General features: G+C 43.2%; 1 protein-coding gene across 11 annotated transcripts in view; it reads right to left on the reverse strand.

The window, feature by feature from the left end:
* KANSL3 (KAT8 regulatory NSL complex subunit 3) overlaps positions 1–16,093 on the reverse strand; it is a 32,719-nt gene that overhangs the window by 15,657 nt on the left and 969 nt on the right. For 6 of the 11 annotated variants that reach the window (XM_080917106.1, XM_080917103.1, XM_080917109.1 and 3 more), the window contains 10 exons: positions 15,702–15,969; positions 13,618–13,788; positions 8,564–8,654; positions 8,241–8,426; positions 4,168–4,299; positions 3,632–3,748; positions 3,300–3,401; positions 3,125–3,196; positions 1,797–1,871; positions 1,445–1,602 (listed from right to left, as the gene is read on the reverse strand). In XM_080917106.1, the coding sequence (XP_080773232.1) occupies positions 1,445–1,602; positions 1,797–1,871; positions 3,125–3,196; positions 3,300–3,401; positions 3,632–3,748; positions 4,168–4,299; positions 8,241–8,426; positions 8,564–8,654; positions 13,618–13,788; positions 15,702–15,916 (1,319 nt within the window). In that variant the 5' untranslated portion in view covers positions 15,917–15,969. Of the gene's footprint in view, positions 1–1,444; positions 1,603–1,796; positions 1,872–3,124; positions 3,197–3,299; positions 3,402–3,631; positions 3,749–4,167; positions 4,300–8,240; positions 8,427–8,563; positions 8,655–13,617; positions 13,789–15,682; positions 15,973–16,093 lie in introns of those variants that run through there. The other 5 variants (XM_080917104.1, XM_080917105.1, XM_080917102.1 and 2 more) reach the window with 3 other exon arrangements.

Here is a 16,093-nt window from a genome sequence, read left to right on the forward strand (position 1 = left end):
TACGGACTGGTAACTGACCTAAGTTTAATAGCATCTTTTTCAGTTGAGGAGAGTGAGTTACAGGAGCGAGCTTCTCCATAGAGGAACTGAGACTAACTGAAGCTCACAACACAGCTCAAGCACACCACAACCCATCCTTCCCCATCCTCTCACAGCAACTCAATATACACATGCTCTCTTGTGGATAAAACCACTTGAGTATCTGCAAACAAAATGTGTTTACACAAGAACACTGCTTTGAACATCAATCAAATGGCAAATGACAAAGGCCAGGACTCCTCCAAACCAGACAGACAGGAACAACCTAAGCTGTTCAGTTAAAACAAACAAAGCTGGACATTGTGGTGCACACCATTAATTCTAGCACTCAAGGCAGAGGCAGGTGGATCTGTGAGTTTCAGGCCATCCTGGTCTACATGATGATAGTTCCAAGATAGCCAAAGCTACATAGTGAGAATGTCTTAAATTTTTTTCTGCAAGTAAAGATGTTTACTAAGATTGAATGAAAGGCTATCTTGATGACCAAAGTCACAAGTCACCTTCCCTTAAATCCCTCCCAAAATTTGGTTTTGTTGATTTTTTCATAATGCATCCAGTTAGGCTTAACACCAAGTGAATCTATGTTCACACTGGTACCTCAAGGAATGAAACTTTTAAAAATGCCTACCCCAGAAAAGGTTTGATGACAAAGAATCTCAAAGTATGTTCTTCCCACAAGATGACTCCTAATTACAAAGGGGAAACAGTAATTTCATAGTGGAGAACTCCACAGTAGCTATCTCAACTGTGTGATCAACATTATTATCAGTAGTAACAGGACAAATTGAATCATGCATCCTCTGACAGAACACACTGAGAAGCTACATCACCTCTGTGGCACTCCTGAGAACAGACAATGAAGACTGGGCACGGAGACTCAGGGCTAAGGGTAGAAGGACCATGCTCAAGGCCACTCTCAGCTACATTGTAAATTTGAGAACAGCTTGGGCTTCGTAAAATCCTGTCTTAAAACAAACCAAGAGGGGGAGAAAGGCTAACCCACCCTCCTCTCTCTCCTAAGATGTTTCTTAAGTTTGAATGAATGGCAGTCTTGATGATAAAGAGGGCGGGGGAGGCTAATGAAATCTAGATTTATTATTTGGAACAGACAATACTATCAAATCGACATCAATCTCCTCGTTTTGAAAGTTGTCTCTTGTTTATACAAGAAACTCTAGGTGAGGGATAGATGAGATTTCAGATTTCTTCTGTTAGTGTTGTAGTTTTTCCAAATGGGTTCAAGGGCCAGGCTGGCTTTTGCTATAGCCTCCTGAATATATAGTGGATTATAGGATGCAGGTTTAGTTGTTCCTTCAGCCAGACTGGTCTGTCATTATACTGCCAGGGACAAACATCCTCTAACATTCTAATATGCTCCCTCTCATCTCCAGGGAAATGGACTCACCTGAGATTATCATCAGCTCCCCCAACCACCACCAAACTATTTTCTGCCCGAATCTTTTCCCGGAAGTCCTCCATGGCTTCAGGGTGACACTGTAGAGAATTCTGACCAATGACAAAGAGGACTGGAGTCTTCATGTCCAAGAGGGGATCATCCACATCCTAGAAGAGGCAGCAGTTTAGATTTAACCAGTTGTTCCTCAGAAGCACTGGCCTTGAAGCTGTCCACAAGGGTCAGCTGTGACCCTGCAGGAGGCTTCACCCGACCCAGGATGCAGCATGCCCTCCATTGCCCCACATTTCTGCTGTCTCCCACTCCCACCACCAAAGACCAACCAGTTTCCCCTCGCTCTTACCCCCCGGGGTCCATCCACAGTAAGCAGAGGAAACCCAAGGCAAACGACAGCAGTGACATACTCCATCACAGACACCTGTAAATAAAGTAATCATTCAGCTTTAGGGCAAGTAAATTCACTACACCCCAGCCTTCCCAGAAAACAGGTGGGCCTGGGTAGCCCAAAGCCACCAGTCAGTCCCTGCTTTTCTTGCTTGTTTGAGCCTTCAGTTTTGTCATCCATCCATGATTTAAGTACAGAGCACAGGCAGTCACCACCTAGAGAACTAGAGCCCTGATAGAACCTGCACAGAGCTGAGCCTGATGAACGTGGTCATACTTTTAGGACAACCTAGACCAGAGCCCTCTTTACTTACCGACTTTACTACTGAGAACAAATATAATAAAAAAAACCTACAAATGTTACCAGGCTGGGAGACACTGCTAGGACAAAGTAGCACACTTCTCTCACATGTTCTAGAGATGGAGCCCTGGGCAACCCACCCCAACACAGAAAAAAACAAAATGCAACACTGTCCCTTAAATAAAGAAATCTCTCATGAGTAGTTTTAAGGGACACTCCACACAGCTAAGACTTCTCAAAGCATGTGGGCCCTGAGAGTTCTGTCCCTGGCGTGTGGAGGGTGGCAGATGCTTGTTCTCACTACTTTAGACACCACACTTGACTACACTGGAAGAACTGGGACTCTCAAAAGTCAAGCACACTTACACAAACTGATATACACACACAGGAAAAAAATGCAAACAAGAAGATCAAATTGAAAACTAATTTGTACTTACTTGAAATGTTGAGAGGGCACAGTCGTCTGGAGAAGGAACCTTTTTGTCCCCCCCCCCCCCCAAGATACATGCTCAAACATATAAATAGAAAACCTATTTGGAACTTTTAATATTGTTTAGTATTCTTCTCCTAAGAAGTCTGGTGTAGCTTAGAACATATTTATAGTCCAGTGTAACTCTAAACTCATGGAAAACTTTAGGTCTCATCCCCCAGTCCCCGAGCTGACATTACAAGCATGTACCATTCCACTTTGGAGTTTCTTCAAAATAATCTGAAGCACAAAGAAAGTGGGCAGAAATAAGTCAAGCAAGCCTGACTATGAACTGATCACTGAAAAACTGGGTGAAGAGACCAGGGAGTTTATTGATTACTCTATTCTTCCTACTGTGACATTTCTATAATGTCATTCAAAAACTGTCTTCCACAGTGTAGTTTCCCATGCAAAGTATCTAGTACTATGACAATCAAGAATTCAAATAGCAGTGGCACTATTCCCATAACCACCTTCACATTTTCAGTAACGTCTAAATACAATAGAAACTACTTACATGACAGGCCACCAAAGCTCCTGTATTCCATCCAATCAAGATGATGGGTTTGTGTGGGAAATGGCTGTGAATCTTTGTGGCGAGAGAAAGAAGATGGTAAGATCAGAGACTCTATGGCACAGAACAATCCCACACTATGGCTATGTCTCAGTGAACTAGGTCTGGGCACTCTCACCTCCAGCACTTTGCTTCTCACTGCCCCAATCATGTGTTCAAGGCACTGCAGAACTCCTACCCCACTGCCATTGTTCAGCAGATGGGTCGCTACGGGGATGACCTAAAGAAAAGAAAGAGCATCTGTGCCAGGAGTGCCAATCAAACCTCGATTCTGCTTAACATTCCAAATCCCTTAGACAAGTGACACTTAATGCCAAAATTAATTAAGAGTTAGGGGAATGAACCACATTTGAATTTAACAAACTGGACCCCCTCCCATATACTCTTCTCTTTACTCATCCAAGACTACATACATTCCTACCCAGAATTCCTCTTGCCTTTACAATTTACCTTGCCTAAGCAGGAAAGCTGTGACTGCCAGAAGCGGTGGCGGCGTGAGGCAGGGAACACAGAGCTGGAGGGACCAGAGGAGGCGATGAGAATCAGAGGAGAGCCAGGGAGTTTGCTCTGGGGAGATAGAATCCCATCCAACAAGCACTGAGTGAAAGGTATTCATCTATAAGCTCACAACAACTGTATCAGTTCTTGCCCCAAGCACTGATCCTTTGCTTATGACTAGAGAGATGGCTCAAGCAGTTAAGAGCACACACACTGTTCTTCCAATGAAGCTGACAGCAGTTCTCAGCGCTTGTATCAAGTGGCTCACAACTGCCTGCAACTCAGTTCCAGGGGATCCGAACCCTTCTGACCTCCAGGAGCACTTGAGCATCTGCACTCATATGTGCACACACACACTTTATAAAAACAAATCTTTAAAAAGAACCCAAGCTATTAATAAGAAAAGTTGAGCCACTATCTTCCTCTTGCCAAGCCCATGTATACTTAAAGGCTGCTGACGTTAAGACAAGGCTGAACAACCAACTTACTGGTTTGTTATGGGAAAGCACACCAACAGCAGGGTCCCAGGGTCTCTTGAGAAGAAGAGATAAGGCCTCGGCTCCTGCAGCTCCAGTTTTGGTGTTGGACGACACAAGCATCCGGTCTATCAAAGTTGGTATCTATGAAGAAGAAAGAGTGAAGATGTTTCCAGTGTGAAGTGAGAAACCTTCCCTTCAGCTGTAATCGACTGCAGGAAGAATCCCACCCACTGAGCTCTTATGCCCAGTGACAAATCAGTACACACACAGAAAGTGCACTCCTGTGGAAGCAAAGCAGGGCTGATCCACTGAAAGGCAATCTGGTTAGATGCACAAAGGGACAAGTGCATTCCACCATCCTTTTCCCCAATGACTGTACTTCAGGTACTTCCTCACATCAGAAAACACTCAGAAATCAACCTTAGCTATACTGGAGTGCGGGGTGGGGATGGGGTTTGAGCACTACACAGGTTGGAATACAAAAGACCCTGCCACAACAGACAAATAGTCGTCAAGTTGAGACATGTATAATGAACTCTGTTATTGCTCCCCGCAAATATATCCTACTATATTATGTATATTTTGCTTTATATCATATCCTGTTTTTAACTATCCCCCCAAAAGTGACCTCACCAATATATAAATACAGGTTTCAGACATGCTGATGCTTATACTGCAAAGAAATATCTCCATAAATCCCACAATGCCCACAGAGAAGTCAAAACAATCTCAAGAAAGAAAAGTTTTTAAGTGTTAGAGGTGGTTTTCAGAGGACTTTCAAAGGGATTTTACAAAACTAGAGAATATAGTGAGACAGGCATAAAACTCCAAAGGCAGATGAGCTACTCCTTACAAGACAGACAGACAGATAGACAGACATGCAGAGTCAGAAAGACTGATTTGAAGCTAGGACTAGCTCTTATCTAGGATTTGGGAAGTAATGGGTTTAATCTCTAGCATGCAAAATAACTAAAATGAAATGGACAATGTGGTGTGCTACTTGAAATCCCTCACCTGTATAGCTTACCCCAGATAATTAACTTTGAGAAAACATAGTCATTTAGAAAATTTTCAAGTGGTAATAGTTATACAGAGCTTAGATTGAAAGGTAAAGTTTGATTTTTTTTTTTTTTAAAGTAAAACGAAAAGGGTGATGTGTAGACTTACATTAAGGCGATACATGATTGGACAGGAGAGAGAGAGGGGAAAACATCAGGGAGCAGAAGTGGAAGCAGGAGGCAGAAGGGAGATTCCTGGAGGAATCAAGATGGAGCTGGAGAAAGAGGATCTAGATCCAGGTGGACTTAATTGGCTATAGGTGAATATGAATATTTATTTCTAAGGGTTTCTAGGGGTCTTTTTATCTCATATAGAAGGGTAGTTTGTATCTTGTCATTTGGATGTGAGCTTATTGTGGAGAGTTGTGGTATGAAAAGCTACTGGGCCTTGGAGTCATGTTTGTGTCGGGCAGTGGGGGAAAGAAACACGGGGCGGCCATGTCTACCCAGGACAGAAGCAAAGGGGTGGTAGAGTGAACTGTGCCTGAGTTCTTAGAGGCGGCCTGGAGCACCAAGTGGTATTGGGACCAAATGTGTGTGCTCAGCTCTACACTAGAGTGGTGTCCTCAGAGTAAGACCCCAGGGGCCGATAAAAGGTTAAGCCACTTTTTAATATTTACTCCAACACACCTGTCCTTTATATAAATATGCTTCAGATAAGTAAGTTTAAAAAGATTTGAAATCTGGGCCCAGCACTCAGGAAGCTGAGGAAGGAGGGTATCTAATTCAAGGCCAGAAAAGGGAAACACTATCTCAAAAAAGTAAGTAAATAAACAACAAAGGGAGAAGAGACGGGAAAGGAACTGTGCATGAGAAATTATACCCTCTAGACTAGACTGCCTCAGCTAACTCAGGTGTTCTTACAAAGCACAAAGCTAATCCTGAAGAGGGATTTACTCTCGAGGGCGAGAAAGACAAACCAAGTTGGGGGTGGTGGGGAGGGATGTGTGGTTCTAACACCATGGGGGGACAAAAAGCCCACACTAGTGACAGAGCCATCCAACAGAGCAAGGAAAGGGAGCAGAAAGTCACGCCTGAAGCAGTAATACATAAGGTGACACAGACTTAGGAGAGGCAGGACTTCATCATGAGATGAGATATGAGCTATAAAACAAAGGCACGGCTGGGTATGGTAGCTCAGGCTGGGTATGGTAGCTCATTCCCGTAATTCCAGAGCTTGGGAAGCAGAGGTAGGAGAATTAAACAAAGTTTAAGCCTGTCTGGTCTAAAAATCTAGTTCCAGGCCAGACAGAGTCACACAGTTAGACCCACTCTCAAAACACCCAAAAGCAAGAACTTGTGGGTTTATTCCAGGCCCAAGTAGACTACCTAACTCCAGCAAGGAGTAGTAGTATGCAGGCCAGCCACAAAGGCTCACCACCCACAACTGGCCATTCTTTATAACTTCCTTTAATCACTGAGGCTACTTATAATGCTTTCTAAGGCAGTAGCTTACCTATGAAATAGAAAAGCCTTGAGGTTCACTGTCAACATGAAAAAGCCATCAGTAACTGACTTCCACCTAAGACCAAGCTTTCCAGCCTTTCCAGCCCTGTATGCTTCTGTCTCAACACAGTGAAGACCCTGAGTTTGCCATCCCTTCTCTGCTAGGGGGGAAAATAGCTGGGCTAAGAGCAGGACTCAACCAGGCACTGTCTAAAGCTTAGCAAGTATTTAAAATCAAAACAACCCCGTGCTCATTAGCGGCTGTAAGTCTGGAAGTAGAGGAGCCACCAGCAGAGAGCACAGCCCAGGACAGAAAGCATCTTATACTCATGTGCTCACTGGCAGTGAGCCAGGCACACTCATGCCATTCCAGTTGGCCCACAATGGACTCCAGCAGTATGTCCAGGTAGCACTGGCACCCGCTGTGTACACTTAAAGAGTCTACAACAGGGTCTGTCAGGCTCAAAATACCTATCACCCCATTCACACAATAACTTAAACCAAAAGTAGCGCAGCCTTGCCTCTTCAAGCAAGGGAATTACTCCTAAATCCTGGCCGTGGCGAGTGTGACAGGCTGCCATTGCCCTGTGTTCTACCAGCACTCACCCCAGAGCACACTATCCACCAACTAAACTTCTTGTTGCTCACTCCCATGCAAGGTAAACATTAGCTGAAGTAGAAAGTGAGGTGAAATATCCTTCCACACATAACTGCTGTAACTAATCCTGAGTTCTCTTTCACTTTGGCACACAACCAGTTTTCTTCAGCTTTCTAATAAACACAGCATTTTGTAACTTAAAAAAATTAAGATTGAGAAACAATCAAACTAGAAGTTTCAAGGACATGACTGGACATATCACTGAGCAAATGCAGGGACCTGGGCTCTACCCCAGTACCACCATGTAAAGGAAAGTGAAAAACTGAATTAAGAACCATTACCTAAGACTATCTTGTGCTGGAACAAAGCACAGACTCCTTGAATCCCTATGAGGGCCACTTACACAATCCTCATTGGTTACTGTGGGCTTCCGATGTACTGGCTTTTGTGTCAAGAACTCTACCTCATTCACTAACTCAATCCCTACAGAATGAACTTGCACTGTAGACCAAGCTCAACGTGATAGAGATTCACCTGCCTCTACAGTTCTGAGATTAAAGGGGTGTAGCATTGTACACCAAGTCTTCTGTCCATCTCTTCGTGAGGAGAGTTAACTCAGGCAGTTCCCTCTATGTAATCCCCTGGTCCTGAGAGCTACAGAGCTGCCTCTCACACACCTTACCTAGGTCCTCCTCGGTTTATCCTCATTTCTTCTACCACATTCAAGTCATCGATGACTCAAAGTGAGAATTACAAGGGTACAGAGTGAAGTATGTACTCAGGTTTTCAGATGCCATACTTTATCCAAAAAGAAGACATTTATACCAAACAAAACCGAAAATAATACCCTTTTTCCATTTTTAATAGCTAAATTGTTAGCTTCCATGCTGACCTAGTCACGTGGCCTTGTCCAGACCTACATTTTGAACCCACAGCAAACACTGGCTGGTACTACTGGGTCAAACCAACCACAGCCTTACCTTCCCTTTCAGTGTCTGCAACGCATCCAAGTAAGCAGCCAGCATGGGCAGGCTCAAGGTCTCCACAAGGGTGGTGTGCAGCCACTGGATCAGCTTGGTGTCCCAGCTGACACTTGCCAGCGCCTGCCGCACCCTCCTTGCACACTTGTCCACAGCAACACGACGCAGCACAGGCTCATTGCAAGCCTGGAAGGTGTTCATAAAAATAAAACAATAGTTACACTCGGTTATCAAGCTGGGGGCTGTGGGGAGAGAGCACACGGGACACAAAGAGCCAGTGATACCTGAACTAAGAGAACATAAACGTATTTCTGATGTCTTACCCCTTCATTGGCCAATCGTGCAAGCCGGTCAGACTGCAGGGCTTTGAGGATCTTGTTAAACAGCTTATTCTGAGCCACTGTCCAGCCAGTCCTATAACAGAAATTCCAAGGAATTAAAGTGTAACCCTGAGGAAATTTCCCATGTATGTCCACCAGATAAAGAGATGCTGTCATATTTTGTCCAAACTATGAAAGAGTCTAAGGTCACTGAGCTAAAAGCATGAACTCTTCAACTGGTCATGACAAATCAGTGAGTCTTTTCAGTGCTTAAAAGCTAATTATTTATCTGGTGGCTAAAATATATTAGTAACTAAAGACATGCTTCAATTCTATTTACTATCTATTTTCCAGTATGATCTCACTCCAAACTGCCTCAGCCTCCACGATGCTGGGATTACAACGCATGACACAACTGATCATCGAGCATTTTGAAGTACTATATTAGAAGTAGGAGTTTGAAGAGCAAAAATGAAACAGAACTATAACAATTCTCCAGTGCCTCAATACTGTACCCAATACTAATGGTTTTCCTTTTCCACAGTTCTTGCCTTTTTTGTCACACAACTGTGAAATAATGTTAGTATGTTCTTATCCTAGACATCACGACATACAAATGTCTGTCTTCCTTACTGACAGCTTCTAAGTCCAGCTGTAAATGCAATTACAGGTTTATCCTATTGCTCTCAGCCCCACTTCACTGCCGACACTGATCACTCATCACCTCATCCCCAGCAACTCCGTAATCTTGACGTCACAACTGTGACTAGTAATCTTAAGAGGCAGGAGGAGAGAGGCAACAGAAGATATTTAAACTCTATTCACTCTCCAATCAAGAAACTCCTAACAAGCCAGACATAGTAGTACGTTCTCCTACATAGACCCACGTGCTCCAAGTGCAGTCCTGCACCTGACCCTTTTCATTCATTCCCTGAACTCACACAGAAATGCCCTGTCTTCACGCCACTGTCAGACATCACCTTATACTGACACTTCCTTAATCCCTCTTATCCCACCTCACATTCTAGTCATCCTGTGTTTGGCTCCCTTTGTTAGAATGCAAAAGCCAAGAGAGTCAAGCTTTTTAAGGTTGTGTTTTAATGCTGTATCCCCAGTTCATGCAGCAAGTGCCTGACACACTGAGGATTAAAACACTGCTGAATGAACAGAGCTATTGCACACACACAATCTAAGTGCTCTGAACAGCTGGGTCCATCCGGTCCCCACACACATAAACAACAGGAATAACAAAGCATGGTCAAGCTGTAGAAGAGCAGCTCAAAGGGGTGTCAACTGTCTCCACCTCTTATTTCACAGGGGACAAGCAGCTTTTCCATCACACCTGGCCTTACTCAACGAGTCGTCTATGGGTCTATAACTACAAGTATCATGGCCCAGTGAATACACAGATGAAGGACAAATTACCCTTTCAATTTACTCTTTCAACTATCTGGTTCCCCAGGAACAAGCTAATATTTACTAGAAACTCCCTTTCTGTGTAAAATAAAATAGCCCCACCTACCACACACCCTACATGGTGCAGGAGAAGCCTAACCAAGAGGCAGGATGGTATTCCACTCTGTAATAAGGAGACCCTAAGTCTTCCTGTCTAAAAAACAGACACGGACAAATGATCTCCACATTACTTAAAATTCAGGTTAGCTATGAACAATGAGAGCAACCTAGGTTTAGAGAGAAAAGCAGGCAATATCTCTTCAGAAATGCCTTCATTTCTCTCCTTAATATCAGGATCTAATCCAGTCAAGTATATCCCCAGATATCTATCTGCAAAGCTTTCCTTGCTACAGATAAATGCCTGAGTTCCCAAAGCTACTCACCCTCTTGTAATACTGTGGAGGAACAAGAAGCAGGCTTAGGTTTCTAGATTGTGCTTTTTGTCTTTTTTTTCCCCCTTGGTGTGACCCCCATGACTTCATCAGAACCATGTCTATTGTTAGAAACTTTGGGTTTTGGAGATAAACAGAAATCCTTAACTCCACATGGATAGGAAGGCCTGTTGGTCCCTAGCCCTTTGGTTCATACTCTCCTTCCAGTCACATTATGGAAATGCACAGCATATTTACCAGGACAGCATCTCTCCACAAACAGTGAATCTCAGGTGGGCCTGAGATCTGCCTGTGTAGCAGTGGGAGGAAGCAATGTTCAAAAACAGAATAGAAAAGGCTTTCCGGAGAGAGATGCAGTGTCATTTTAATGTACTTCTTAGTTTTTAGTCATGAGTTAAATTCTACCCTGTTTTGGTTTGGTTTTTCAGGATAAGGTTTCTCTGTGTAGCCCTGGCTGTCCTCTTAGCGGTCCATCTGCCTGTCTCCCATACTGGGATTAAAGAGATATACCATCACCACCCAGATAAATTCTACCCTATATTTGTATATACATGCATATGCACGTGAGTGGGGTGTCTAAGTGTGCATGTGAAAGCCAGCAGTTGAATTTGGGTGTCCTAATCTTTTTCTGTATAATTTTTTATTTTTTGAAAGCCACAAATTTTGAGTCTAAAAACTCAGAACAAATTCTTAGGGTTGTTGCTGCACATACAACTAAGTGAACACTAAAATGTGTTCTTGTAAGCTTAGTGGGAGGCTAAAAATTTAACGGGCAGGGGGAAAAGATCTAACCCAATATTAAGATAAAGAGCATGCTAAAGATATAATTTAGGAGCTGATGAGAACTGTGTGAGTCAACGGCCCCTCCCCTCGGGCCCGACTCTATTTACTTTTCACAAGTGCAAGAAACACATTTTCTTATTTCATAGATAACATCACACTCTTTTGTCTTCCTTGGTCTGACCAACCTGAATGATATGCTGACCTCAGGCTCAGCCTAGTTGAAGAGAGCAAAAGAGCACACTGGTCCTAGAAAACCTGGCTCTTTTTCCTTTTTTCTTTGAGACAAGGTCTCACTAGGTAACCTGCACTGGCCTCAAATTTGGATCCTCCTATCTATTTCCCAAAGGCTAGGATTATAGACATATGCCACAAAGCCAGCAAACCCAGTATTTTCAAAGGTAGTTATTAATTCCCTGACTCTGTTCCAAGGGAGACTAATTCGATGCAAAAATATCTAAAAGAATTTAAAAGATTTCATGTGTATGAATGTTTTTGCTTTCATGTATGTATGTATGTGTGTGCCTGATACCCACAGAGACCAGAGAAGGGCACTGAGTCCCTGAAACAGAGTTAGGGTGGTTGTAAGCCACCACATGAGTGCTAGAAACAGAAATCTGGCCCTATGCAACAACAGTAAACACTTTTAACTACCATGGCACTTATGAGGTCAGCTGTGGGGATGGAGAGATGGCTCAGCTGATAAGAACACTGGCTGTTCTTCCAAAAGTCCTGAGGTTCAATTCCCAGCAACCACATGGTGGCTCACAACCACCTGTAATGGAATCTGAATCCCACTTTTGGTGTGACAGAAAAGAGTGACAGTGTATCCCTATACAATAAATAAATAAATCTTTAAAAAAAGAAGACAACATTGTGGAGTGATTTCTCTCCTTTTCCATTACATGGGTTCCAGCAATTGAGTTCAGGTCATCAGCCTTGGACCAGGTTTGTGTTTTGCCAAACGCCATCTCACTGCCCCTGTCTAAGGAAAATTTTTAGGTCTTATTTTTCTTTATTTTAGTTTTTATAACACAAGGTCTCTCTAAATAGCCTTGGCTGTCCTGGAGCTTACTAGGTAGACCAGGACGGCTTCAATATCAGAAATCCTACTGACAGATCATTATGTTCAATCTATACACACCAAGAAAACTTTGACTATTTCCATGTTATGTTCTGTTTTACGTGTACTTTATGCTTATGGTAGCTAGTACGATTTCAATGCATACTATCAAACCTTTAAAAAAAATCAAGTACTGACAAAAATATATTCATATAGTTTTATTCCAAAATGCTCTTAAAAATCTGTACATGTATCTCTCTTTTTAAATAAAGTTGAAAGAAAAAATCATAACAACAAAAAAGAAATCCTACTCACTCTGACTCCCACACACTGGAAATCAAGGTGTACACTACTATGCTCAGCCTATAGGAAAATTTTACGTGAAAGTCAAACAGGATAAGATATAGGATATCAGAAAAGCTTAATTAAGTCACACTAGCTGACCATGCAGGATGACACAAGCCTTGGCTTTAACAGTAAAACAATGTATAAAAATAAATGAAAGGCACAGGAGTGACACACACCTATAATCCCACCATGTGAAAGGCAGAGGCACAAGGATTACAAATTCAAGGTCAACCCTAGCTACTAGGGAGTGAGGTGGGCCTACGTTATACCAGAGATCCTATCTCAAAAAGAAGTCAATAAAGGGGTAGAGACATAGCCCAAGAGTTGTGAGCACTTGCTGCTCTTGAGAGGACTAGAGTCAGGACCCAGCATCCACATCAGATAACTCACAAGTGCCTGCTGCTCCAGGGGATCCAACAACCTTTTCTGGCTACCAAGGGCACCCACATGTGGCATACACTGGCATACTCTCATATACATACACAGTAACATAAAATGTATCTTAAAAGGAGTGACTGAAGGAAGGCACTGCTATATACTAATAAATCTAATGACTGGCTCCCAGACCTCTCAATCATATCCAAGGGTTTTAGTTTAGTTTTTTAGGGAGTTTGGGTGGCTCTTCCTACAAAGTCAGCCATATCTATATCCAGCAAGCCAACTGCACAGTTTTGTGGTGTTGGAGCTTCACGCATGCCAGGAAAAGACTTTACCTCTGCACTACATCCCCAACCCCCCACTTGTTATAAAAAGATTAAAGTTTCACTATACTGTCCACACTTATCTTGAGTTCTGCCTAGGCCTTCCATGGTGCTGCAACTGTGTTTGCTGGTCAGTGTGCTAGAGTTAGTGAGTGAGGCAGCTCACAGAGACAATGCACTGAGAAGAGAACATCCCACTGCATAGCCATAAGTGAAATGAGATGAGTCCCAGGCAACATTTCAGAGACGATGATACTACAGGATTACTAAGTACTAACATTAGCCCCTAACTGGCCCATCTACCTAGGACTGCCCTACCTGTTGACGTGCTCTTCCCAGTCTTCTGGTGGAGGAGGAGCATCTGCGTCTGTCCTGGCGAAGATCACATGCCGTTCACACTCATTCATCACACTTCTTGCCTTCTGATTGTCATAGAGTGGAACAGGAGTTGCCGTGACCGTCTCCACATCTATTGGAACGTCTGACTCACTGTAAACAGGTGAGGAAATAGGACCAGGCCACACACACTTCACACAACACCGATGCTTAACCATCAGCTAGCGCCAATGTTTAAAACATATCTAATGAACATGATTAGCTTTAAATGATTTTCATATCCAATCATGACATCCACTCATCTGGCTCTCCCTCCCTGCTGTGTGCCTGGGAAAGGCAAGGTCATTACACTTTCTGTGGCTTTGGTTTTTTCTTCTCAAAGTTTCACCCTGGCCTGGAATTGACTATGTTGCCTAGGCTAGCCTTGAACTTAGTTGTTATGGTTTAGGATTTTAAATGCATATATGGGGGTATGGGTGTTATGAGCTGAATTTGGGTCCTCTATAAGAGCAGTATGTAATCTAACTGCTGACCCATCTCTTTCCAGCCTCTAGCCTTAACCTCTTGACTCTGCTCTTGTCTCAGCCTCACCAAGTTCTGGGATTACAGGCATGAGCTACCATACCTGGCTCCAAAGTCTTTTTAAAATGCAGCTATACAAAATAAAACAATTAAAGAATTCAGTTCCTCAGAGCTGGCAAGATGACTCAGCAGTTAAGAGTATTTGCTGCTCTTGCACAGGACCCAAGTTTGATTCCCAGCACCCACGTGGAGTGGCACAATTGCCTAATCCTAGCTCTAGGGGAATCTGATGCCTCTGACCTCTGAGGACAGTGGTATTCAATGAACATGCCACACTCATAAATAAACATAACTAAAAATAAATTTTCTGATACAATAATTCAGTTCCTAAATTCTCACTTTTAAAAAAGTCATTAAGATACAAACTCAAAGCAAGTAGTTTTATACAGTTAAAAAAAAAATTCAAATTCTACTTAAAGGTAGTTTTCAGTTATGCCCAGGCCAGAAGCATAAGGATTATGCTAGAATGTTCCCCTAAAGCTCATGGATGCTGAGGAAACTGAAAGCCAAAACAAACAAACAAACTCCGATGACCTGGGTGAATTCCAGGTCTGCACTGGGGAGGTAGAGGAAGGTGGATTTCTATGAGTTAACCTGGTCTACATAGAGAGTTCCAAGATGGCCAGGGCTACATACAGAAGCCCTATATCAAATAAGCAAACCACTCTTCTAACCCACAGCTATGACTGCAATTCAAATATTGGGAGGCTGCCAACCTGAACAACACAGTAAGCCCAAAGCTAGCCAGAGGTACACAGTAAGACCCTGTATAAAAAAAAGGAAAACACACCAACTAATCACGGTGGCACATATCTATAATCCCATCACCTGAGAGGTGCAGGCACGAAGAACAGAGTTCAAGAATCAACTTAAGCTATACTACTGTCTGTGAAGAGTGTGTGTGTGTGTGTATGTGTGTGTGTGCGTAGAACCCAAATACAGGATCTCAATCAAAACAAAAAACTAAACTTGTCTTTGAGGGAAGATTAAGCAACAATCTCTTATCCAAGTTTGTAATGATCAGAAAAGTGTGTTTCAACAAATCCTGATATGGGTAAAACCAGGAGGTTCAAAATGATTAATTAGGTAAAATGTAACCAAATCACTTATTAGAGGGTAGATTTTTGGTGTCTGGAAATAAAGAGACTTAGGAGAAATTTAGATTAGCCCACAGGTGGCTTTCTGTAAGGAGGTAAGAATGAAAGCAATGTTTTCGGAATTCCCTCTCAATCCGTGCACTGAAGCCAAAGACTCAACGATAGATTGTAGCCATGGTCAAACTAGATTCTGCAGTAAAGGGAGGAGGGAATTTTTCAGCTTTCTCTTCAAGCTTTGGCTGCTCATCCAAGCTCTCCAGTCACCCTGCAGCCCCAATCACTCCCAAGAATATCTCTCTAAGCCCCGCCACACCATCACTGCCAAGATCAGGCAGAAGTAGCCCTTAAGAAGGAAACCCAAAACTCACATGGTATTCTCAAACTCACATAGTATTCTCCTGCTGCCGACGGGGAGTTACAAAGAGCATGCGGGTGGGGCGGGCACTACTGGCATCTGGGTGGGCACTCCACGGTTTTGCATAGCTATGATCCAGAAAAACAAGGTCCAATTCCCGCTCATGCACTGAAAGCTGGAAGAGCAGGGAGGTACCCATCCGCCGAGCTGAGGTCTGGAAGTCCCGCTCCCCACCCCGGTGGGCCATGTCAGTGGTCAAGGCAGCCAAGTCAGGGTGTGAATATCTTGCATGCTAGTCACCTGCTGTGAAAAGGGGTTCATCAATTCAACAGCTTCCATTTCACTCAACCTACACTTATCAAAACATGCCTTTCAGGATTATGCACATCTTTGTAACTGTAAACTGACAACACTCCGCAGTTCA

The sequence above is a fragment of the Micromys minutus genome (assembly GCF_963924665.1).
Source record: "Micromys minutus genome assembly, chromosome: 5".
Taxonomy (NCBI): Eukaryota; Metazoa; Chordata; class Mammalia; order Rodentia; family Muridae; genus Micromys; species Micromys minutus.